Genomic DNA, 27,001 nt, shown 5'->3' on the forward strand with positions numbered 1-27,001 from the left:
AAGGTTTCACATGCGAAAAAAAGAAAAAAAGAATTTGGAGTTAAGTGTATAAAAATGTAAAGATGAGGAGGCTTAGTTGCTAATTACTCTTTTTTTATATCTTTAAAACCAAAAATGCCCCTAGGATTATCCAAATAAGTTCCAAAAGCATAGAATCCAAATATTTTAAATTAGAAGCATAAAATTTTGAAAAAAGGAGTACTATAAAGCATAGTTTATCGAATTTTTTAATAGTATTTTAAAATAATTTGACCAAATGAAAACTTAAATGTCTTTTTTAGCCAAATTACTAAATAGTAGAATACATTAAAAAAAGTTTTAAAAATAAAGAAGGTACGTATCTAGTTTGAAAACTTGTTTCAAAATCAATATTCATTATATAATATGCAATTCCCCGATTAGAGAATATGCAAAACTTCATTTGAAAGAAATATCATTAAGTGAAGGAGTTTTCGTAAGCGCATAGACAAAAATCCAAACTGAAAAACAAATCAATGTTCTTACATCACCTACTATTTTTTTTTTTTGGAGGATACTATTTTTTTCCCATTAAAAATACTCATAGAAACACAAATTAATAAGTGAAATAAAAAAAAAACAAATATAGTTTTTTTTTCCTTCTATTGCTTGCCAATGGAGCAACCAGATTCCTTCTTGAAAAAAAGTTGATGGCGAATTCCAGACATGTCCTGATGGACCCATCTCTAAAACATTATGAAATTTCACATTCTCAGACCACAACAACAACAAACAATAACAACAACAACAATAATAATAATAATAATAATAATAATATGATGATAATAATAATAATAAACCAAATAATTCCATCATGTTCTCTTTTCTTTGGTCTAAAATGCTTAGCAAATTATAAACCAGATAAAAAGAAAAAAGAAAAGGAAAATCCATTTGGGGTTCTCACCAATGTGCTATCAAAAACTTTTATGGGCATTTGCTCACTCTTTAATCTACAATACACAATAAATTCAGCATGATGATCTCAGAAAGATTCATTACTGATGATCTCTTTTTATTCTCCATTTTTTGTATCTTACATGAGAATGGTATACAGAAAATTGTAGCAAGAAACCTTGGCTGCTCACCTTTCCATCTTCAATTTTTTAGAATTCTTTTTCTACAAAAAATACTTAAAGACACCCGTGCTAATAGAAACCACACTTATTAAAGTAAAAAAGTTCACATAATAATTTATTATCTCTCACAACATAACCTTCTCATAATAATAATCATTAGGTGGTCTAGATCCCACATCAATGACCAAATTATCTGAAACAACCTCGCAAAGTAGTCATAGACTTCTGTCAATGTAAATTTAACCTTATCTTACTACTACTATTCATGCTGTCCATTTCAACTATCATCTATCAACTACTATATCTCATCCGGCTACTAAGCCCACTGTACATAGACCATTTAGTCTTCTTATAAGGATTTCAAATTCAAGAAATAATTAGTTTTTCATTAGTTGATCTTGATCACTTTATTAGGTACCTTTAATATGTTCTCTGATGATTAAAAAATAAGCAATACACTATATGGTATCAGTGTTACATAAAGTAATTTGCCCACCAAATTAAATCAATGCTTCAAGTACAAATATAATGATGCTATTGTAACTAAGGGCTTCTTTTTCTTCTTCTCTAATGCTAAAGTTAAGAAGGGTTTGACTCTATCAGTTATCAACGTCAGTACGAAGGCTAACACCAAAGACTTTGGTTCTACATAATCATAAAAGTCATTAGTGGCTGATGTAATACCATGCATTCCATTTCCACTTTGGCTGCATGTTTTCCTAACATGATCCCACGTGCTTTCCATTCCTTCATATACATTATATATATAAAGAAGCAAGGATGTAGACTAAGTAAAAGATGAATAAACGTAGTAAGAAAAATGTTGTCAGTGAGGGCTTTAGATCAATTACATCAAAAAGGAAAGGAAAAGAAAAGAGAGAGAGTACATTTTCAAGTCTTTCAACCAAAATCACCCAATTCTTGAGGGATTGGACCAAAAAATTATAAGGTGAAAAAAGAAAAAGAACATACCGCAGATGTGTAAACTGATATGGCTTGCCTTACTTGCGTAGTTACTATATGCAACAATTAACAAGAAGGTAAGCAACCATTTTCAAGGGCTCACTAGTCAATTGCACTCAACTCCAGCTTCAGCAGCCCGGTGAGGCTTGTTTTTCCGCCTACTGCTAATGTGGCGGAAACCAACAAACTTTGTCGAATCATCTGGTGTGGATTTTGTTTCAATGCCATTCTCTTCTTTGACTGAATCCATATTTTCTTTAGCTGGTGTAGACCTTTTTCTTTTCCTACCATTCTCTGTGACACCTTGATATAACAAAGTCTTTGCTTCGTCGCTATCCTCTTCTATTTTCTCAGTTTCCTCCTCTCTTTGAACATCATCGTTCAATGGTTTCTGCGGTCTTCCTCTTCTCCGGTAAGCTGGAACCTTTTCTTCTCCACTTCCAGGCTCTTCACGAACAACTGTAACAGTGTTCTTCTTCCCCTTTCCTCTACCTCTGCCCATAGTCAAAGTTCTAAGACTTTCTTCAACTTTCAACTTTCAAAACGAATAAAAACTTCTGCATATAGAAAAATGTGATCTTTAGAAGCCAAGTCAACATCAGCTAATTGAATGAACTGGATCAATATGGGAACTGCAAAGTTTATAACAAGACAGGAAATTCAACATAAACCATATTCAATCCCAAATGAGGATAAAGTGAAAACAACATCAATACACCATAGAAGAAATTGATACTTGTAATCTGAATTAAGTGCACAATTTTAAGGGTCGGGGCTTAATCAAGTTCAATCAAATCTAACAGGAGCACAAGCCAAAGATAAAAATATGTGTTTTTATCATGAAAGCACAAAATCATTTTTCAACCTCTCCTTATATTGAATACTTGATCAAAAAAACAAGAAAACGCAAATTCAACTGTTCTCTTTATCATAATAACATACATTCCCAAATCGAAAAAAATATATTAAGCATCCTAAATCAAACAAGAAACATATAAATTGGAACCATATAATGGCATGAAGAGAAAGGACATGGATTAAAAATGGATTCCAAAAGTAGTATATAAAGATATTCACACAGTAGAGCAATATAATAACCCAAAAGTAGCCTTATAGCCCACATCAAGATGAACTATGCAGACAAACAAGAACACCAATTATCTTTTCATTCAAAACAAAGACGAGCCCATTGTAGCTTCATTTTAGACAATAACAGTTTGAATCCGTAGTGATGAATCTCAAGTTTAGATTCTCAAAATATCTAATAAACAGAGTTGAACCCCAAATTTTATATCTTCAACTGTTTCTCTCTAGATTGGGATGGTAATAGTTTAATTAAATCTAAGCGGAACTACTCTTAATTCTAATTAAAACAGATGACTTCGATTCCTTAGGTTCAAGATCAAGAAGAGCCCACAATTGAAGACAATATTTTTTTTGTTTTCGTTTTTTTTTTCACAAGCGAAACATGATATATTCTTTTCTTGAAAACCAAACCAAATCAATAGAAAATATGTTTTTATAACTTTCAATTGAATAGTTATCGGAACCCAAAAAAGAAACAGAAAACAGGTATGAAACTAACCTTAAAAGTTGATTTCACATAGTCTGAACACTCAAATAAAGAAAACCATGAATAACCCGAGAACCAAATTGGCTTCTTTCTACTAATAGTTCCAAAGTGGGAAGCAACAGAAGCCAAAACACTTAATGAGATTAGGATCTGAATGAGAAGTAAAGAAAACCCAGATCAGAAAATGATGAGAGTAAAGAGAAGAGGGAGAGTTGGCATGAAAAAGTTTGAAGCTTTGAAGAAATTAATGGAAGCCGCGTTAAGTTGGTTGAGTTTCAGTGCTCAGACAATTGTGAGAGGCACGGAGAATTTGGAAAGAGCGCATTGACGAAAATTAGAAATAAAGGCTTTTTTTATTTTCTTATTTGCTTTTATTATTATTTTTATTTTAAATCCAATTGGAGACAGTAATTTTCAAGTACTTTTTTGACATATTCAAAAAAAAAATAAAGGAATACTTTTGTACGGCCCGATTTTCCCACGGGCTGATTAGCGAGCTAAAGTACGACCTAATCATGATTACCAGGCAGACATCCCCAGGACCGGAGCTGCCATCGTAAGGTCCTACCTCCTTAGCTTGGAGTAACCTAAGGGTTCGCCAAGATTGCCTAAGGATTGAGTCTGGACTCGAAAGGGCGCAGGTCGAGTGAAGATCCAGCTCGTGATACGAGCTGGAGTTGGAGGCTGTGACCCCTTATAAAGTCAACCACGCAAGGTAAACGTGCATATATCAGACATCACGTGTTGGATATATCCCTGACTTCTCGGACATGCAGCAGGAACGTACGTATTCAGACTCCCACGACTGGTTTGGGCCATGCGGCCCATTATCCCCTTACCTATTGATTTGACCACACTCATGTGTCAGGTTTAGGAATTAATCATGAATGTCACAGAGTTGACATGATAGGTAAGAAGGTCACGGGATGACCTTCTTACCAACTCCCAGGTGCCTTCTCCTATAAATATGGAGACCTTGGGAGTTAATAGGGGTTGGATTCTCGATTGTAAGAAATACCCTGTAATCAAATACCCAGTATATAGCAATAATACTGACTAGTGGAGTAGAAGGATTTTAACCTTTGAACCACTTAAAAAACGTATTTTGAGTCACCATTTCATTTCCTAAGATCATATATCTGTTTCGGTTCAACCTAAGCATTAATCACTTTCTCTTCTTTTCTTAATTACCTGTTGGCGAAGAACCGCGTCAACAACTTTAAAAGCTTAAACTTAGCCATTAAAAGAAAAATATGGATTAGTTGTTGTGGTCGTTGTTTTTGGTTAAGGTAGTAGAATTCATAGCGGCTACTCTTGATTATGAAAAATGGCAAATTAGGGATGTTAGTAAACGGGGCGGTGTGGGGTAGGGGATGCCTCCTCCATCCCGGCCCTGTCTCGGGGTCGGGGCTCCTTGGGTACTCGTTTAATAAAAATATTTAATTTTTTAAAAAAATTGATCAAATAAATTAAAATAATTAATACTTTTTAATATAAAATAATTAAAAAACAATAAATTATACCATTAATAAATATATATTTTATACAAATTATTATATTATATATTTTTAAGAATATTTATATTAAAAATATAAATTACAATGTAAACGGGGCGGGTTCGGGACAGGGGTCATGTCCCTCGCCCCCGCCCCATTAGGGGCGGGTCCCCACTGAGACCCTACTCTGTGGGTTAAATTGACATCCCTATGGAAAATGGACATCAAGATAGTGTTCATTAACGAAAACCTAGACGAAACAATTTATATGGATCAACTAGAAGAGTTTAAAGTAACTGAAAGTGTGCAAATTGAATAGGTTCATTGATGGACTTAAGCAAGTTTCAAGTTCCTAGAATCTAAGGTTTAATGAAATCATTAAAACTTATGGTTTTGAGTAGAATGTTGACGAGTCTTGCGTTTACCAACTCAAGAAAAACAACATTGTGATATTCTTGATTCTCTATCTGGATGATATATTTCTCATTGGAAACAATGTCAAGAAATTATCAAACAAAAAGAACTAGCTGAGAACTCAATTCCAGATGAAGGACTTGGGTGAAGCAAGTTGTGTTCTTGGTATCCAGATTTTGAGGGATAGAAAGAACAAAACTTTGGCTCTATCTCAAGCAGCTTACATAGATAAGGTGCTTGAGTGTTTCTCTATGAAAGATTCAAAGAAAGGACGTTTATCGTCTCGACATGGATTCCATCTTTTTAAGAAGCAATCTCCCCAAACTCCTGAAGAGTAAGAAGATATGAGAAGGATTCCTTATGCATCTGAATGCTATGTTGTGCACTAGACCTGTAAAATCTTTTATTGGCTAACTTTAATTTAGACAAAATATTTTAAAGTTATTAAGGAAAATCAGTAGCATATCTCCTTATTGATTCATGGTTTAAATATCAAATTGATTCAGCTGATTTGCTAGTGTGAAAATATCTTTTAAGTGTAAATATATTTTTTACCTTATTTATCACAAATAATCAATATTTGGTAAAAATATGTATTGCAATTATCTTGATATTATTTTCAGGGATTATGTTTATTCTAGAATAAAGAAGGTGTCGAAAATGAACATGGTAAAAAAAAATGACCATGTTCGTTCTGCCAGATAAAACTGATTACATTGCTGACTCATCAGTTTCCTTTTCTGTCGACACAGAATTCATCTGGCTGGCTGATTTCCTAAATCAAAGGAATTCGCAAATTGATTTCAAAGATACCAGAAAACGATGACCTTGGACGATTTCCCTGCCTATAAATATCTTGCCAATGCCTTTGTAATTTTCACCTCTTCCATTTTGAATATTTGTAAACATTATATTATTTTGAAGAGTGTCTTTATTTTTAGAGATTAAGTTTGTTCACCTTAATCTTTGTAATAGTGCTGAGTGTACTTGTGGATATCTATTTAGTCAATTATAAACAGATAGTGTCTATTGTGAACGTTTTCATAAGGATCTTCGGGAGAGGATTCTATCTAAGTCTCACTTCGGGAGGAAGTGTGCACTCGCTATTCTTTGAAGGGAGTTCAAGAGAATCAGCGTTTCATCAAACCAGATTCGTAGAGAAGAGTACAACAAGATTGCGGCAATAGTTTAAGAGGGAGTCTTACATTGTTTAAGTCAATGCTTTTGTACACATTGTTTCTTTACTAATTGATTTATTCTCTGGGCGTGGCCCCGTGGATGTAGGTTATCTGAAAAGATTTCTGAACCACGTAAAAATTCTCGTGTGTTGAATTTTTACATGTTTTTTTGTTTCTGTTTAAACAGTTGCATAAGTAGTGTGAACAAAACTTAAATCTGTCTAAACAACTTAATCAGTATTCCGCATTTAATTAAGTTGTTTATTTTAAATCACTTGGTAATATTAAAATACAGAATTTTAATTGGTATCAAAGCAGGTCACTAAACTCTTAGTGAGATTTTGTGGTTTTCCGTTTGTTTTGTTTCTTGTGAAATGTCTATCTTTGTAGAAGGAGGATCTATCACTCGCCCTCCATTACTGAATGATACAAACTATCCATAGTGGAAAGTAAGGATGAAAGCTTTAATCAAATCCCTTGATGAAAGGGCTTGGAGATCAATATTAACTAGTTGGACACCACCTGTCGAGATAGATTCAAAATCCGGTAAGACACAGGTAAAATCTGAACTTGAATAGTCTAATGAAGAAGATAAATTGTCAATTTATAATAATAAAGCTTTACATGCAATTTTTAATGGAGTTGGTAAAACTTATATAAAATTGATTTCCTCTTGTGAGTCTGCTAAAGATGCTTGGGAAATCCTTCAAACTCAATTTGAAGGAACCACTGATGTTAAGCAATCTAGGCTTGTAATGTTGACTACTAGATTTGAAAATCTTCGCATGTCAGAAAAAGAAACCCTCACTAAGTTTTATGAAGAATTGTCTGACATTGCTAATGAATATTTTGCTTTAGGAGAAACTTTGTCTGACTCTGTTTTGGTTAGGAAAATTGTTAGATCTCTTCGTGACAGGTTTCAATCCAAGATCACAACTATTGAGGAGGTAAAGAACCTTGACACCTTGAAAGTTGAGGAATTGATGGGATCTCTTCGAACTTTTGAACTAAATCAAAAGATTTGCCATCAAGAGAAACCAATTGTTGTGAAGGAGAAATCAATTGCCTTGAAATCTTCCAAAGAGAAAATGGAAAGCTCAGATGAGGAAGATGATTGTACGCCCTGATTTTCCCACGGGCTGATTAACGAGCTGAGATACGGCCTAATCATGACTACCACGTGGACATCCCCAAGACCTGAGCTGCCATCGTAAGATCCTACCTCTTTAGCTCGAGGTAGCCAAGGGTTTGCCAAGATTGCTTAAGGACTGAGTCTGGACTCTGAAGGCCGCAGGTCGAGGGAAGCATCCAGCTCGTGGTCCGAGCTAGAGTTGGAGGCTGTGACCCTTTATAAAGTCAACCACGCAAGGTAAACGTGCATATATCAGACATCACGCGTCTGATATATCCCTAACTTCTCGGACACGCAGCATGAACGTGCATATTCAGACACCCACGACTGGGTTGGGCCGTGCGGCCCATTATCCCATTACCTATTGATTTGACCACACTTATGTGTCAGGTTTAGGAATTAATCATGAATGTCACAGAGTTGACACGATAGGTAAGAAGGACACGGGATGACCTTCTTACCAACTCCCAGGTGCATTCTCCTATAAATATGGAGACCCTGGGAGTTACAAAGGGTTGGATTCTATTATGTAAAAAATATCCTGTAAAAGAATACAACATATAGTAATAATACTGACTGGTGGAGTAGAAGGATTGTAACCTTTGAACCACCTAAAAAACGTATTTTGTGTCACCGTTCCATTTCCAAGATCATTCAACATAAGCACTAATCCCTTCCTCTTTCTTTTCTTAATTACCTGTTGGCAAAGAACCGCGTCAACAGTTTGGTGCTTTCATTGAGAGCAAGTTCGATTGGTGCTGTCGCAAACATCCAACCATGGTGACTACTCGATCCAGACATGGTAACGAGACGGAACAACATGATGGGCAGGAGGCTCATCATGTCGCCATCCCCGACGAGCAAATTCCTGAGGTCCAACAGCGGCCGGGCAAGCAGCCGGTGGGCCAAGATGACACTGGAAGCTCAGCGCTCCGGCCACCTAATCCAAACCCAGGTTATTACACGGCGGTGGAGATGGAGAATGCTCAGCTGAGGAGCCAGCTAGCAACGGCTAATCAGTAGATCAAGGATGTGTTGGCCCGACTACCCCCTCTTACAACCGACGCTAACATCGGAAAGAGGCAAGGCGAGACTCGTAAGTCCCGCCGGGGTAATCGGTCCAGGCATAGCCACTCGGACAGACTTCCGACAGCCAACTCTATTCCTTCATCGCACCATCGAGAGGCAAACTTCGGAGAAATGCCTAGAGTCGAACAACAGCAATACAGCCGTTCGGTCAGAACTTCAACTCCCAGCTCCCAACCAGCCTCGAGCGCGCCCAGGAGAGCTTGAGGAAATTCCAGAAGGAGATACGGGGAGGGCTCGCAGCATCAGCCCGTCCCCAACAGCCGTCCTGCGCCTCGTTCCTATCGCCAAGCGTGGGACCCGCAGGCTGGCAGGGTTGAGAGGCCCCCACCTAACCTCATCCGTCCTGACGGAACCAGGATCGCCTCTCCGGTCAGGCATCCTCCCTCTCCAATAAGATATCCATCTCCTCCTCGGCCCGTCCGAGATATTCCGGCCTATGGAAGTAGCAGGAGAGACCCGCCATCCACAGGGCCCTCCCGACGTAGCAGGGCGCCGAGAGAAAGCCCAGATCCTCACCACCAAAGGCGAACTTTGAGTTTTTCTAACGGGAGCTACTGGACCGACAGTCGCCGGAGTGACCTCTCTGCGCGGAGACCTGCGCCAGAGTTTAAGCTCGGCACAATGTCCTCAAGCCACCCAAGGGGGCGACCTGCGAGATCGCCTTAACTCTCATAGAGGGGAACAAGTAGGAGGTGACAGCCATGCTCGCTCAGGGGGAGCCCTGTCCGAAGTACGTAACGGCGGGAATGCCCCAAATAACCTATCTCAAGATAGGAGGGGGAATAACCCACCAAATATGTACAATGGATCCGGAGTTGTTGAACAGCCCCGGAATAACCAAGGAAATCAGGACCAAACCCTCGAGTGCCTGGCTCAGATGGAGGAGCTGATGAGGAAGCTCATGTCGGAGAAAGAGAAAGATGAGTATGATTCTGGGGACGAGATGGAGCTCTTCGCCCCCAGCATAGCAGCAACGGCTTACCCACCTGGTTTCCGTATGCCGCACCTGTCCAAGTTCAATGGAGACGAAGATCCGTCGGATCATCTGGGGATGTTCAACACCCTGATGATGGCCCACAACATTGGCCCCGAGTTGAGATGTCTAATCTTTCCCTCCACACTGACTGGACCAGCCAGGCAGTGGTTCAAGCAAAGCAAAAGGCAATCAATCAGCTCCTGGAAAGCATTCTCGGCTAATTTCAAAAGGGCATTCCGAGCCTCCCAGGCCGCCCGCGTCAAGGCCGATTCTTTGGCCAACGTATGGCAGCAGCCCGACAAAACTCTGAAGGCTTACCTGAGCAGGTTCGCGAACGTCGCTGCTCGGGCCAGAGACGCGGATGACAGCTCCAAGCTCATGGCCCTGAGAACTGGAATCCTCGTCGAAGGGGAGCTCTGGAAGGATATACAACGGAAGGGAGTTAGTTCAGTGAATGAATTCCTTAATAGGGCCCAGGAATGGATCAGCTTGGAGGAGGCCGAAGCCTCAGCTGCAGGAACCAGCCAGGTCCCTAAGCAGCCCGCTGGAGTGGGGACGGAGGTCGTGGCAGCGACCCAAAACGTTACATAGAACAACCAGCTCGGTGGAGGCAAAAGAAAGGGGAACGACGAGGGCAGCCAGCACGGCCCAAAGAAGAATAAGCCCGTAGACAAGTTTAAGCCCGTCTACGCGACCTATGTGGAACTCACCCAGTCTAGGGAGAATATCTTCCTAGCTAACTCTACTCGCCTCCCCTGGAAGAGGCCAGGGCCGTTGAAGCACCAGAAGAGGAAGAGAGACACCTCCAAGTTTTGCCATTTTCACAACGATGTTGGCCACAATACTGATGATTGTAGGCATTTGAAAGATGAGATCGAGACTCTCATCCGAGCCGGCCCTTTGGCCCAGTATGCGCAAAACAGGGTTCCAGCAAGTCGACCTTCTCCGGAAGTCCCGGTCAGTCAGCCCGGGTCTTGGGTAGATCAGGACGTCCCTCCTCCCGTGATAGGAGGAGATATTTCCACAATATCTAGAGGTCCGCATATGGCTGGCTCGAGCAGGGGTGCCCAGAAGAGGTACGTAAACGAACTCAAGACACATAATGGTGTAGAGTTCATCCCGGAGCAGCGCCTACCAAAGCAGCAGCGATTGGAGAAACAACCGATCACTTTTACAAAAGAAGATGCGGACCATGTCTAGTTCCCTCACAACGACCCTCTGGTCGTAGCAGTTCAGCTCGCTAACCGGAGGGTTAGGAGGGTGCTGGTCGATAATGGGAGCTCGGTCAACCTTCTGTTCCGATCCACGTTGGAGAAGATGGGTTTGACTGTCGCCGAGCTGAAGGCGACCTCCATGATGCTGTATGGTTTCTCAGGAGAAGGATCAGCGGCTATAGGAACAATCGAGCTGGTGATCACCCTAGGAGAAGGACCTCGGACAGTCTCTAAACTCCTCGAGTTTGTGGTCATCGACTGCTCCGCTGCATACAATGCAATTCTGGGACGACCCACGCTCATAGCCTTTGAGGCTGTCACTTCCATTCTCCACCTTGCGATGAAATTCCTTACTTCCATGGGAATATGCACTGTCCATGGCGATCAGCTCGCTGCCAGGGAATGCTACAGCATTTCCATGAAGGGAAAATCGAAACCCGGGCAGCTAGCAATGGCCATCCAAGATGGTGGAGAGGAATCTCAAGAACCCTTAGCTGATCTTGGGATTGAAAAACCTCAGAGCGCCGAAGGGGAAAATATCGTCTTGAGTGAGGATATTGACCCCGAATAGGCGAAGACAGGTCCGAGCTCCAAGCTATTGAGGAGCTCGAGGAAATAAACATCGATTCACAGAATCCTTCACGGATGGTCAGGCTTGGGAAAAACCTCTGTAGCAAGAGGAAGACGGAGCTGACTAAATTTTTGCAGGATAACCTGGATGTGTTTGCGTGGTCCCACGAGGATATGGTGGGAATCAGCCCGAGCATCATCATGCACACCCTTCATCTGGATAAAAGCGTTCCTGCAAAGTCCCAGAAGCAAAGACGCCTAGGAACAACCCGGGCTGAAGCCTTAGAGGAAGAAGTAGCCCGGCTCAAGAAATGTGGCTTTATCCGTGAAGCCAAGTTTCCGATTTGGGTCGCCAACCCCGTGCTGGTTCCGAAGCCCAACAGGAAGTGGCAGACCTACATCGACTTCTCCGACCTGAATAAAGCCTGTCCCAAGGATTGTTTTCCATTGCCAAGGATTGACCAACTGGTGGATGCCACGGCAGGGCACGAGCTCATGTCCTTTATGGACGCGTACTCGGGCTACAATCAAATCGCCATGAATCCGGCAGACCAAGAGCACACCAGCTTCATGACCCCGACTAACGTCTATTGTTACAAGGTCATGCCATTCGGGCTGAAGAACGCCGGTGCTACATACCAAAGGTTAGTAAATAGAATGTTCGCAAACCAGATCGGGAAGAACATGGAAGTGTACGTTGATGACATGCTAGTCAAGTCAAAAACTGCCGATAACCATGTTTCCGACCTGGAAGAATGCTTCAAGATACTACGGGAGCATGGCATGAGGCTTAATCCACATAAGTGTACTTTTGGAGTCGCGTCAGGAAAATTCCTAGGTTTCATCGTCAATACTCGAGGAATCGAGGCAAACCCCGACAAGATCAGATCGTTGCTCGAACTTCCCTCACCCAGGTCGTGCAAAGATGTCCAAGGCCTGACAGGAAGGGTGGCAGCCCTTAATCGGTTTATTTCAAAATCCACCGACAAGTGCTTGCCATTCTACAACCTGCTCCGAGGAAATAAGAAGTTCAAGTGGACAGAAGAGTGTGAAAGCGCTTTCCTCGACCTGAAGGCACATCTGGCCGAGCCACCCGTATTGTCCAAACCAAAAGCAGGAGAACCTCTTTTCCTCTACTTAGCTGTCACGAAGGATGCAGCCAGTGCCGTATTAGTCCGAGAAGAAGACCGGATTCAGAGACTAGTCTACTACATCAGCAAGAGACTTCTCGGAGCTGAATCTCGGTACCCATTGATGGAGAAATTGGCGTTCTGCCTTATCACAGCCTCGCGAAAGCTCAGGCCGTACTTCCAGTCCCACTCAATACACGTCATGACCGATCAACCTTTAAGGCAGGTTTTGCAAAAACCTGAAGCATCGGGACGTCTGTTAAAGTGGGCCATCAAACTCAGTCAGTTCGAGATTTTGTACACCCCACGAACTGCCATAAAAAGTCAGGCCCTAGCCGATTTTGTAGCAGAGTGCACAGGATTCCAGGAGGATCCTGCAGAAGACTCACCCCAGGTCACCTCATCCCGGGCGTCGTGGAGGATCTTTGTGGATGGTTCATCTAACGAGAACGGCTCCGGGGCTGGAATCATTTTGATATCCCCTGAGAGACACAGGTTCCACTCGGCGCTGAGATTCGGATTCAAGGCCTCCAACAACGAGGCCGAATACGAAGCTTTGCTGGCCGGGCTGAGGATAGCCCAGGAGCTGAAGGCGAGCTCCGTTCAGTGCTTCAGTGACTCCCAGCTCGTGGTAAACCAGGTTCTGGGCGAGTATCAAGCACGAGGACCCAAGATGGCTGCCTACCTAGCAAAGGTAAAAATGGAACTGTCTGCATTTGGGCGAGGCTCGATCGAGCATATACCTCGGGAGCAGAACGCTAACGCAGACGCTCTTGCCAAGCTCGCCACCTCCGGGGAGACGGAGACCTTGGGGTTAGTGCCGATAGAATTCTTGGAGAAACCAAGTATAGAAGAAGCTAGGACGAAGGTCGAGATGATCGACGCTAGGCCAACCTGGATGACCCCCATCCTTGAGTATCTCATCAAGGGAAATCTACCTGAAGGGCGTAATGATGCGCGGTGAGTTCTGTATCAAGCTCCCAGGTACACGATGGTGGACGGGGTGCTATACCGACGTGGGCACTCCCTACCTCTCCTACGATGTGTTCTTCCAGGCGAAGCAAAGGCCATCCTGCAGGAAGTGCATGAAGGTTTTTGCGAAGATCACACGGGGGGCAAAGCTTGGCCCTGAAGGTCCTGAGGCAAGGATATTACTGGCCCACTCTGTCCAAGGATTCAATCTCTTATGTCAAAAAGTGCGACAAGTGCCAGCGATTCGCCTCAGTTGCCCGAGCTCCCCCAGCCGAGCTGAAGATGATCTCTTCCCCATGGCCGTTTGCATTTTGGGGAATCGACTTAGTTGGCGCCCTCCCTACTTGGAAAGGCGGGGTCCGCTATGCCGTGGTGGCCATCGACTACTTTACGAAGTGGGCTGAGGCAGAACCTTTGGCAATGATAACTTCCAAAAAAGTCCTCGACTTCGTGGTTAAGAGCATTATCTGCCGATTTGCGCTGCCCAAGAAAATCGTTTCCAACAATGGGACTCAGTTCGACAGCGACCTCTTCACCGAATTTTGCAAAAGGTACGGAATTGTGAAAAGTTTCTCCTCCGTGGCCTATCCTCAGGCGAATGGTCAGGTCGAAGCTGTCAAGAAGACTCTAAAGGCGAGCCTCAAGAAGAGACTCGACGAGGCCAACGGGGTCTGGCCAGAACAGCTCCCCCAGGTTCTCTGGGCATATCGGACCTCGCATCGAACTCCTACGGGTCATACTCCTTTTTCCTTAACCTTTGGGAGTGAGGCAGTCCTCCCCGTGGAGATTAAGGTACTTTCGCATAGGGTCCAGGCATATGACCAGGACCGCAACCACGAGCTACTTTACACTTCCCTTGACTTGGTTGATGAAAGACGAGAAGATTCGCAGCTCCAGCTCGCACATTATCAGCAAAAAATCACTCGTTATTTCAACTCAAAAGTCAAAAAGCGCACCTTCAGCATTGGCGACCTGGTCCTCAGAAGAGTTTTCTTAGCCGGGAAGGATCCCAAAGATGGAGTATTGGGACCAAACTGGGAAGGACCATATCAAGTCATCGAGGTCATTAAAGAGGGAACTTATAAATTAGCTCGGCTTGATGGAGGGGTAGTCCCACGGACTTGGAACGCCATCCATTTGAAGAGATATTATCAATAATTCCCTTATAAGGCCTAAAAGGCCACTTTTTATGTATTACGCAATGAGAATTAACTTTTTCGTTTATGATTGTACATATTTACAAGTGTAATCCTAAGTAACCATGAAAGACCCTTTCCAAGTTACTTGGGGGGCATATGGTACCTGGATATAACCAGGTCGCCTTAAAAGGCTTAGAATTTAATTCAAATCGATTGATCGTTGTTCTTCTTAAAGAGCACGAGATATTGACAAAAATTAACGCGAACTAAGCTGTACCCTGGAAATAACCAGGTCATAAAACTTAGAAGTTAACTTAAATCGATTGATTGTTGCTTTTCTTAAAGAGCACGAGATATTGATAAAAGTTAACACGAACTATGTTTTCAAATTAAGTTCCTGGATATGACCAGGTCATAAAACTTAGAAGTTAACTTAAATCGATTGATTGTTGCTTTTCTTAAAGAGCATGAGATATTGATAAAAGTTAACACGAACTAAGTTTTCAAATTAATTTCCTGGATATAACCAGGTCATAAAACTTAGAAGTTAACTTAAATTGATTGATTTTTGCTTTTCTTAAAGAGCACGAGATATTGATAAAAGTTAACACGAACTAAGTTTTTTCAAAATAGTAACTAAAGTGCGCAAAGACAAGGAAATAAGTCAATTAAAAATAAAATTGATAATTGGATTGTCTCGAGGTGGAAACACCTCGTGCAAAAGTTACACAAAAAAAAAAAAAAAGAATAAAAGAGTGGGAGCAAAAAGGAAGGCCCTAAGCTCCGCCAGGCTGCCCCGTGGAGGTCACCGTCTCGCCCTCCTGCTCAGCTGCACTGGAGGCTTCCTCGGCCTCGAAAGGTGCCTCTTTCTCGAGGTGAGCTTTAAATCCCTCCAGCAAGGGCTCCCAGACGTCCGCTGCCAAGAAGGAGAAGTCGGCGTCTGGGTTGTAGGCCCAGCAGTTATAGAGCATGTCCTCCAGGGCGGTGCCGGAGGCCGCCTGCTCGGCTTCCAGGGCGGTTTTGGCCCCAGCCTTCGTAATATCTAGCTCCGCCCGAGCAGCGGCGAGGGCGGCCTTGGCCTCCTCGGCCCCAGCGTTCGCAGTGTCTAGCTCCGCCCGTGCAGCGGCGAGGGCGACTTTGGTTGCCTCGACCTCCTGAAGCTTGGGACGGGCTTCTTCCAGGTCGGCCTATGTGGCCGCCAGGGCGTCCTTAACCACCTGATGTTCGCCCCTCATATCTTCGAGCTGGGCCTTGGTCCTGGCTATGCTCCGATGAAGGGCAACGGCGCTCTGCGAAAACGGAGAGGCAACTGCCTTAGAAAAAAAAGAGAAGGGAGAAAGGAAAAACAGGGTAAGGCATGATAGTCCAGAAACCATAAAAAGGTTGAGGTCAGCTTATCGTTAGGGCCATGCCCAATGAAGATTCCAGCACACCCACCGGGTTCCTTGTTTCGATGGCCCTGAGCTCCTTCTCGTTGAATTTGTAGATGTGGCTGATGGCGTAGTTCGCCGTCTTATACACTGTCCCCCGGAAGGCCTCTGGAATCTTCTTCAGGTCCTGGGGGTCAACCGGGATGCGCACCTCGGAGGTTGAAATTGCCGAAGTCCCGAGCTCCGCCCCTGTGTCCCGGACGAAGGCCGGAGCTCACGGAGGGGGTGGGGGCATGTTGCTCCCCCCTGCAACAGGAGGAACAGTTCCCACGACCTGAGCGGCTGGGGGCTGCTCTTTCTCCTTTGCAGGAGACTTAGTTGGGGTCCCGACGGCTTTCTTCAGCATCCGGAGCTTCTTCATTTTGGGCCCAGAGGCCCCAGCTGGGGAGTTCCCCCCAATGAGCGCAGCTCGCAGACTTTTTCCCCCGGACTGAGACATCTCTTCTGTCAAAACAAAGATATGGTTAGCTCACAAGTCAGCATTCATGCGAAAACAAAAGCAAAGGAAAGAAAAGAAAAAATGCAAAATTCAAGTATATATATGTACTAAAGGGGAATCCTACCCCCCGAGCTAGAGGAAGAGTCTACTGTTACGACCATCGGCCCCGGAGCTTCTTCGGGGGAATCTAAGACAATCACTTCTCGAGCTGGCGTGAGTTCTGGATCTGAGGCCGGCTCAGGACTAGGCTCTTCTACATATTGCCTAAGTCCTGGAGCTACAGTACCCTCCCGGAGTGATGGCCATTACTGAAGGTTAGTCCCATACTTCTCGAATAGGACCGACCTAAAAGCTAGGGTGTTATCTACAGCTATGGTCCCCCTAGGGCGACTACTTTCGTAATCCAGCACGAGCTGGTCGACGCAGTGGAGCAGGGTTTCATCTAAGTCTGTGTCACTTTGGTGGCGTTTTACGATCTGTTTGGGATTGTACCTAGCTAGCCGGGGGTTGGCAGTGGCCCTATCTAAGCTCCTAAACATGTATGGGTTATCATGGCCAGAAGGACCCGCGGCTGCTCCGGACCGGATCCTCTCCTCGTCCGTTCTTTGGGCGACCTCCAACGCCCGCTTCTTCGTCCTCACGAGAGGCACCTCGTCCTCCTCATCGTCATCCTCCGCGACCTCCTCCACGATGATAGGTCTGGTATCGCGAGCTGGGGGAAGCGCCCGGAGCCTCCTCAAGTTCAGAGTCTGTCCTGGGGAGATCAGCTTACAGGCCAGAATCGTCTCGTTTGTCACGAGCTGACGATAGTCCTTTTCACTGGGGGGCAAGCCCGCCAGTGTCTCGTACTGGTTCCCGAGGACCACAGACTTCTCTGTCCTCGCGAAGATAGCTGCAGAATTAATCTAAGTTAGAAAGGGATACAGGAGGAGCTAAATGGTACTTAACTTACGAGCTAAAGTTGAAAGGCACTTACGAGGACGATTGAAGTAGTGCAGCTCGCAGTTTTGGAACCCCGTCGACATAAAGAATTGATCTTTAAAGTCATTGGGGTGGCTGGGCAGCTCGATGACTGCAGCCATGTTGGGGAACCGGGTTAAGTAATAAAACCCGTCACCTCGCCCCCGCTGCTTCGGGCTGGCCTTGAGGCAGAAGAAATAAAGAATGTCCGCAGAAGTGGGGACCTCCCACTCCTGTTTCAGGAACAAGTATCTTAACCCCGCCAACAAACGATAAGAGTTGGGGGGGATCTGGAATGGGGCCAACCTCACGTAATTGAGGAAGTCGGCGAAGTACTGGTCCAACGGGAGGAAGGCCCCCGCCTTGAAATGCTCGTCGCTCCAGGCCGAGAGCGCCTCATCAAGCGGCGCACAGCTCCGCTCGCCTTCTAAAGAAGGTCGGGCAACCACGGATCCTCTCCCCAGCTCGATGTTATGGAAGAGGAATATTCTGTTTACCCTCGCCTGGTCAGTAATCTTTGAGACGATCCTCTCCGCCTCAAAGAACGCGTCAGGAGCCACCTCGAGCTCCTATTCCACTGCTGGGCCGAAGTTGGGGATCGGGGATTCAACCATCACCTCCTTTCCTTTGTCTTGGCAGGAGGACGAGCTGCCTACAGGCTTCTTGGGAGCATTCTTCTTGGGTCCTATCTGGTCGCCTAGCGAACAAAAAGAAGAAATTTTAGAAGAAGGCGACCTAAGAATGGAGAAAATCTGTGTTTCCTTGACACGAGCTAAGGTAAGCCCAGCCCGTGGAGAGTGAGACCACGCGGTTCTATGAACACGCGCCTGTGCTCCCAACAGATCCCCGATTGCTCAGAATTCGTGTGTCAAGAGGGTCAGGATAGAATTTTGCCTTGGAGGGAAAGTTCCAGTAGGCAAGAGAGGCAAAACCGCCTGTGAAGCGTGTCCCCTAAGCTACCCGGTTTTGCACCCAAAATACTAGATATTTTGAATAAGCCTACCAAAAGTCCTACCCAGTAAATTTTCCCCAGAAAATGCATCCTATAAACCATGCTCCTAAACGGTTTTCTACTACAAACAATACCCTAACCTAAAAGGCTTTCACCCTTGCATGCAGCTACAGTAAATAGTTACCTAAGCTACAGTGAAAAATAATTTCAACACATGCACGGTCAGAAGACTTACTGAGTGTTCTGGTTGAGAAGAGGATGAAGGAATCGCCTGGGTTGGGGCTTCGTCGGGGTTTTTGGTTCCAAAGCTTCGAAGGAGACCTTGCGCCTGAGTTTCTGGAACGCCGGAGATGGTAACCGGAAAGAGAAAAAAGGGGGGATTTTTTAGAGCAAGAAGAAGAGAAAATTCTGTAAAATTTCAAATAAACGGGTGGCCCATGCGTAAGGTGGCCACCCCTTTTATATATGTGAAGGGCCACGTGAGGAGGACCGTTGGATTGCCCTGATGTGGGATCCAAGGCCCTCCACTTGAAAGACGAAACGATGGCTGAGTATAGGCTAGGCCATTAAATGGGGTTCTCAGAAGACGTACCGTCACCAACCATGATGTTCCACGTATTCGGCACCTGCGTAGAATGTGGAATATGAAGAGTTCATGGGGAAGCCTAAAAGCCCCTACTGTGGCCCTATGCGACGTCGTATACCACGAGCAGAGGCTTGGGGGGCAGATGTACGCCCTGATTTTCCCACGGGCTGATTAACGAGCTGAGATACGGCCTAATCATGACTACCACGTGGACATCCCCAAGACCGGAGTTGCCATCGTAAGATCCTACCTCTTTAGCTCGAGGTAGCCAAGGGTTCACCAAGATTGCTTAAGGACTGAGTCTGGACTCTGAAGGCCACAAGTCGAGGGAAGCATCCAGCTCGTGGTCCGAGCTAGAGTTGGAGGCTGTGACCCTTTATAAAGTCAACCACGCAAGGTAAACGTGCATATATCAGACATCACGTGTCTGATATATCCCTGACTTCTCGGACACGCAGCATGAACGTGCGTATTCAGACACCCACGACTGGGTTGGCCCATGCGGCCCATTATCCCATTACCTATTGATTTGACCACACTTATTTGTCAGGTTTAGGAATTAATCATGAATGTCACAGAGTTGACACGATAGGTAAGAAGGTCACGGGATGACCTTCTTACCAACTCCCAGGTGCCTTCTCCTATAAATATGGAGACCCTAGGAGTTACAAAGGATTGGATTCTATTATGTAAAAAATATCCTGTAAAAGAATACAGCATATAGTAATAATACTGACTGGTGGAGTAGAAGGATTTTAACCTTTGAACCACCTAAAAAACGTATTTTGTGTCACCATTCCATTTCCAAGATCATTCATCTATTTCGGTTCAACATAAGCACTAATCCCTTCCTCTTTCTTTTCTTAATTACCTGTTGGCGAAGAACCGCGTCAACAATGATGATGAAATGATCTTGTTATAAAAAAACTTTAAGAAGTTTATGAGAAAGATTGGTAACAAGAAAAACCTGTTTAAATCCTCCAAAGGTAATAATTTTTCCAAACCTTTTGAATATACTAATAAAAAAGGTATTCATTGCAGGGAGTGTGAAGGTTTTGGACATATTCAACCCAAATGTGCCAATACCATAAAGAAAAATAAGAAGGTCTTGGCAGCCACTTAGAGTGACAATGAATCTGAAAGTAGTGATGAGGAAGAAAATTATAATCTTGCCTTAACTTCAGTTTTTTCTTGCTTACCTCTTTCTGTGCATGAGAATGAGAACCATGTTTGTTTAAATAATACTATTTCAACAGATGAGGGTTCCCATAGTGATTCATATGAATTCGATTTGGATGAGGATTCCTTGAAAGAATAATACAAAATCATGTATGATCAATGGTTGAAAGTGTGTTCAGATAATCATTTGATGGCAAACAATAACAAAGTTCTCAAGAAGAGAAATGAAGAACTTGACTCTCTTGTTAGAAAATATGAAATTGATATTGTTGCTAAAGATTTTGAAACTAAATGTTTGTCTAATGAAGTTGATCAAATTGTGAAAGGTGTCAAAATGCTTATTCATAGATCTATTGTTTTGGATGATATTCTGCTTGCAGGTCAAAAAGCTTGTGATTCTTCTGGGTTAGGATCAAATGGATCTAAACCTAAAGGAAAAACAATTTTTATTTCTAGAAATCTTCCTGTTGTTCAACAACTGACCCTTCTGCAGGTTCTACTCAGACTCATGTGGCCCCATCTTCTCAATCTGTCACAACCCATGAGAAACAGACCAGAAATTTCCAGAATAAAAAAACTGGTCATTCTATTCCAATTTGCCATTTATGTGGAGTGAAAGGTCATATTCGACCTAAATGCTTTACCTTGATGAATTTTCTTCACAAAAATTACTTTAATCATCATGGTAATTTGAGACAAATGCCCTTGAAGAAAAGGACTCCACCAAAGAAAGTTTGGGTGAAGAAAAATAAATTCAATTGTCTTGCTGCCTTTACTTGTCTTACAACATGTGCTTCTAACTCTTGGTTTTTTGATAGTGGTTGTTCTAGGCATATGACAGGTAACAAAAGCATACTCACTGACTTCAAGACTTTGAAAAATGGGGAAGTCACATTAGGAGATGGTAAGTCTTGTAAGGTACTTGGTAGTGGCACTCTAAATTCTGAAGGACTACCAAAGTTGCAAAATGTTCTTTTGGTTCATGGACTTAAAACTAATCTAATTAGTATAAGTCAAATTTGTGACCAAGACTTGTTTGTAAATTTTTCTCTTGATAATTGTTTTGTGCTTGACCAAGATAGAAATTGTGTTTTGAAGGGTTATAAATCTGTTGATAATTGTTACACATGTTTAACGCCCAAAATGTGACTACCACTAAGCGGTAGCTGTAGTAAGATCGGGCGGTCGATCCACAAGGCGGTAACCTAAAATCAAAAGATTAGTAGAAAGTAACACAAAAAGTTAGTAACAAGAAATAAATAAAATTGTAAATGGAAAGAGGTTTGAGATTTTGGTATTGTATTTTTGATAAAGTGATAAAATGAGATAAGTGAAATAAAGGTAAGATGTAATCAAGAGTTGAGAAAATGAAAGGTGTAATGCCCCGAATTCTCCGATGTGTTTAACGGCGTGAATAGTAGGCCGGGAGGGCCATACTTGCTTAATTGTGTTAATAATTGATAAAATGCATGTATATGTTGATTATATTATGATATGATGTGAAATGCATGCATGTGAGTCCATATTCTTAATTACAGGGGTGTGATGGTAATTTGGCCCGTTGAGGGTAAATTGTTTATTTGGATGCATGTTGGTGATATGTTTTAAGGCCACATTATAATGTGGATTTGTTCGAGCTATTCGGCATGAGACGATCTTTAAGTGTTAAAGTAGCGGTTTTGTCATAACGGGAATAAGTTCAAGGCTCGGGGTGAGTCTCGGGATGTTTTAATGATTATAACGTTGCCGGGAGTAAAAAGGGTAACGGGACATGAATTATTGGTGTTTGGGAATTTTGAGAATAGCGGGAATTGGGAAGCGTTAATTACGATTAACGGTATAGGTTCGGAAGTACCAACTTTGCCCTTGGGAAGGCTTTAGAAACTCTTAAAGACCTAGGGGTATTTTAGTCATTTGGGTTTGGATATATGTGAAGTTTGGATGGCTGTAGAAACCGTACAGAACAGAGCAAAAACAGAGCAAGAATTACCCTTCCCGTACATCCATTTCTCTCTTTCTTCCTTTGAAGTTTTTGGTCCCAATTTGAAGATACAAGCTAGGAAATCAAAGCTTGGGAGTTGTAGACTCGGTTCATCCATTGAAAAGGACTTTAATCTCATTTGAGGTAAGAATTCATCCATGAAAAACAAGCCATACTCTGTTTTACTTTATAGTTTTCAGCTTATAGTTTTGGTGTGGATAGTAGGAATCAATGGGAGTTTTTGTGTAAGATTGATTGGGTTTTGATGAGGGTATGATGTAGATGAGGTTTGGGGGTTGAATTGGGTGTTTGGTAAGGTTTTGGATTGGTTTGGAGGGTTTGGTTTCAAGAGAAATCGCAAAGAAGATGAACCAGGAAGTTTCTGGTCTGTTGTTGGCGCAGCAGCACCACTTAGGGCGCAGCAGCGCTATTCAGGGCTCAGAGATGGGCTCTCTGACTTGGAAATAGGGCTGCAGCGCCATTTATTAGGGCTACAGCGCCACTCATAGGGCTGCAGCGCCATCTGATGGGGCTGCATCGCTAGTCCATTTTTCAGCAAACACATTTTAGGGCTCGGAATGATCCTTAAGGCTCGGGGTTTGGTTCCTTTGCCCCGTTTGAGTATTTTAAGCATCCCGAGAGTGGGGGATTGATCCCGGGAGTGTGGTTTTAGATTGTAAACTATTTATTAATTTATTTTATTAATGGATTATAATTGGTTATGATTAGGTAACCGCTAAGGAATCTAAAGGTTGATCGTTCTCAGGGTTGTTTTTCTAGTTCATTCTCGCTCGAACCAGAGGTAAGAAAAATGCACCCCAAGTGTGACATGCATGGATATTCATGAGGCATGTTGGTTGTGTTAATATGGACTTGGATTGAATAAAGAATGTTTGGCATATGTTGCTCACTTGCACATGGTACTGACTCATTAGTCAGATTTGGCAAAGGTGCTAGTATCAACTGTGAAGCTGTGACTTATTAGTCAAGTTCGGCAGTGGTATTGGGCACTGGTCACATTGCGCTGACTCATTAGTCAGGACGGCCTTAGCATGTAATGCAGGGCAACAAAGATTGGATCTAATCAACTATCAGCATTGAATGGCTCAAAGAGCATTAATGCCAGATCGACCCCGAGGGTCGATGAATGAAATAAGCGCTTGGAGGCTAGTGGCTTACCTAGCAGCCACTCTCCCACTTGAATTAGTGACATGCTAGTCAGTCACTCAGTATGGTTTATCGGAACCTCATGTGATGTTCACTCATTTGTTTGAAAGCTTTATGCTCAGTGTGATTATAATGATAATCATTTGATAATGTTTATGCAAAGTGTTATGTTTTCTTGCTGGGCTTTGGCTCATGGGTGCTATGTGGTGCAGGTAAAGGGAAAGAGAAGCTCACCTAGCCTTGAGTGGAGAGCTGATGTGGTGATGTGTACATATTTGTCCGCTTGACCACCACGGCCAAGGAGTTCTCAGAGGAACTAGGGGGTTTACCCTATTTTTGCCGCTTAGGTCGGTGGGGTTGTAAATTTTAAACAGTAGTGACCATTTTGTGTTGAGAACGACTTGTAAACGTTTTGTTTAGCTCTGCAGAGCAGTTCGTAATGAAAGCTTCCATTTCCTTTTTATCGGTTTTACACCTTAACCTGTTAATTACACTTAGAGCACGTTTTTGACCAAAGGACTCGGGTAACGAGTCAAATTTCCGATCCACCGTTCACCGTAACTGTTCTGGGGCAGCCAGGGCGTTACAAAAGGTTTCAAGAATCATCCATATGCTTGTTTAGTTACTTGGTTACTTGATTTACAAAAATACACAAGTAAATAGTTCACTTCCCAACATTTACTTGGAAAATCTAACATTAAAGTCCATAGTCTTTTCTAACAAAAGTTCTTGTAACGACCCAAAATCGCTAATAAGGCTTAAGGGCCTTGATTAATGTGCCAGGAGGGCATTAATGGAATAATTGTGATTTAAATGAGTAATTATATGTTTAATAATGTATATATGATAATTGATGATATTATGTGATAATGTGATATGAAATAAATATGTGAGAACCACATTATTATGTGGACAGGTTCGCAGAGCACGGCTCGAGACGATTCTAGGGTCAGATAGCGGGAAAAGTCACAACGGGACTTAAGATATGACTTTGGATAAGTCGGGGGTATTTTTAGATAGCGGGTAGCAATTTGGACTATCGGGTCATGAAAATAAATATATGGAGATATATTTGAGGTTAGGAAGTCTAGGCAGGAATATTGAGGGATTTTACCATTTTGGCCTCGGGGACGGTTCCGGCACCCCGAGCCTCGGGATTAACTTAACGGGTAAGATAGACATAAGGAAGCTTTTAGAAGAAAATACAAACTGACTAAAACTTTTACCTCAGTTCTCTCTCACTCTCAATGAAAACAAAGGGAAGGAAAAACACAGAAAACTTAAGGGAATCAAGCTGGAATTTCTGAGGATTAAGGTGGGGATTTGGAGGCTTAGCTCAGGGATGAATCAAGAACTAAAACATGGTTAAGGTAAGCTTTTAATTTTCTTCTCTGTGGTTAGAATTCTGGGTTTTGGTTAAGTGTTGAAGCAAATATGGTTTTGATGTTTTAAGGCAGAATTAAGGAGGAAACTTGGGGACTTAGCTTGTCTTTGGGTTGGTGAAGTGATTCAACAGAAAAGGTAAGTTTCAACTCATGGTTTAGAGGTTTTAAATTGGGTTTGAATGGCTGGTTTGAGTGTTTATAGCTCTTGAGCTTCAGAAATTGAAAGGAGAAGATTATTGTGTGTTAGGCTGTGTTTTTTGTGGAATTATGTTGTTTAAGTCATGCTAAAGGAGTTGGGATTAATTGGTTGTGAGTTGGGGAGCTTTGGGATGGTTTAAGGTGAGGTTTGAAGCTTAGAAATGATGGGTTTTCTGGGCACAAAGGGGAGGGTCGCGGCTCTGTTCTAGAGCACTGCGGCCCTAGGATGAAAAAGGGCCAAGAAGGCTCGGCCATGGGAAGGCGCTGCGACGCCCAAAGCAAGGGCCGTGGCGCGTGTGTGGTTCAGCATGGGAGTGGTTCTGTTTTGAGGCTAGGGTCGTGGCTAGGCTTCAGGGGCCGCAGCCTTTGGTTGCACACATGAGTTTTTGAGGGTTTTAGGCACGGGAAAGTTGTCTAGTGTGCTCGGGATTGGTTTCACCACCGTGCTTGGTGGAATTTGGTTCCCGAGAGTTAGTTTTGTAACTGGGAACCTATATCGGAGTATTAATGGAACCTTATACTTTGGTTGTGACTAGGTGATAAAGGCTTAAGTTCGGAAACGGATCGTGCTTGAGAGGCGTTGCTCGTAATTCATTAATTGCACAGACTAAAGGTAAGAAAACTGCACCTGGTTGAATATATGTGACGGGACTAAGGGCTCCCTATTGTAAATGCTTGAAAAGATGGTATTATGCCATGCAAGCCATTTAGTGAACCAGCGGCCTAAGGGTGCCAAGGGTTACACTAGCGCACAGGGCGCGGCTCGGCCACTGGTAGCCGAGGACAGCTTATTATGCACTGAGCTCGGTTTAAGCGGGCCGGAGTCAGTGGGTTAAACAGAGGGTGCGGCCTAAGTTGTCGGCCCTGAATACTATGTGATATGGGTGTAATATATGATTGATTATATCTTGAATCTGATTGTATATGCTAAATATTTGTTGGGGATTATCTGATGGGAATACATGCATAATGAATTAATTGTCTGTTATTATTGTTTGAGTTGTTTATGATGTTTTCTTGCTGGGCCTTGGCTCACGGGTGCTACGTGGTGCAGGTAAAGGCAAGGGCAAGTTAGATCAGCCCTGATTGGAGAGCTCAGCGAGCAGAATGTACAAAGCCAGGTGCTCAGCCGCCACGGTTGAGGTCTAGGCAAGGACGTGAAACCTGAAGACTTTCTGTTTTTCCTTAGTATGGCTAGTGAATACTCATGTACTTTTGGGAGTCTGTAAACTTATTCTAACTTTGTTTCTGTATGAGATCCCATGTTTACTACAGTTTAAATATATGAAATGAGTCTTTTGAGACCAAAACCTTTTTAACCTTAGCTCTTACATGTTTAGTGACACGTTTTCTAAATAACGACTTGATTACCAAGTCTTGCACCTTTATAAGTACACAGTGTAACAGTCTTGGCTATCCAGGGTGTAACGCCCTACTTCCTTAGAGCCGTTACTAAATGAGTTTTAAACATGCATTCAACTCGCTAATTGAGATTTTTAGGCCAAAAGTGTAGTTAAATCATAAACAGCGAAACAAACTTTGAAGATAATTCCATTTACTATAAATCGTTGAGAGTTTGACACTTGGGATCCCAAGATACTATTTAGAAATATTTACAACATATAATTAACAAATTTGAGTCGACTAGACGACAAAATCTAGGTTTTAATACAATCATCTCCCAAAACCATTGGCCGTGGCAGCCAGGCAGGCCAAACATGTACACGCCGCTTCACGCTCTCCGTACTCATGGTTGGTTGACTATCCCCTTGCCCTTACCTGCA

The 27,001-nt window shown here is 43.1% G+C and overlaps 1 protein-coding gene and 1 pseudogene across 6 annotated transcripts; both read right to left on the reverse strand.

Annotated features, from left to right (window-relative positions):
- The window catches only part of LOC133825369 (uncharacterized), a 60,883-nt pseudogene that overhangs the window by 24,821 nt on the left and 9,061 nt on the right, over nt 1–27,001 (reverse strand).
- LOC133823395 (uncharacterized) lies at nt 346–3,965 on the reverse strand. Of its 6 annotated transcripts, XR_009888300.1 has the most exons (4): nt 3,643–3,964; nt 2,067–2,614; nt 923–968; nt 346–704 (listed from the first exon to the last, which is right to left on the reverse strand). XR_009888300.1 is itself a non-coding variant. In XM_062256169.1 (2 exons), the coding sequence occupies exon 2, from the start codon at nt 2,557–2,559 to the stop codon at nt 2,164–2,166; it is 396 nt and encodes a 131-aa protein (XP_062112153.1). In that variant the 5' UTR covers nt 2,560–2,689; nt 3,643–3,965; the 3' UTR covers nt 1,883–2,163. The 6 variants fall into 6 exon arrangements, 2 of the variants coding, with proteins under 2 accessions (XP_062112153.1, XP_062112152.1); XR_009888298.1 differs by lacking the exon at nt 923–968; XR_009888297.1 differs by lacking the exons at nt 346–704; nt 923–968 and adding an exon at nt 1,510–1,841.

This window comes from Humulus lupulus, chromosome 3 (assembly GCF_963169125.1).
Source record: "Humulus lupulus chromosome 3, drHumLupu1.1, whole genome shotgun sequence".
Classification (NCBI taxonomy): Eukaryota; Viridiplantae; Streptophyta; class Magnoliopsida; order Rosales; family Cannabaceae; genus Humulus; species Humulus lupulus.

Excerpts from the sequence above, each read along its gene's own strand:
- LOC133823395 (XM_062256169.1), bottom strand. The coding sequence starts at position 2,559 with ATGGGCAGAGGTAGAGGAAAGGGGAAGAAGAACACTGTTACAGTTGTT.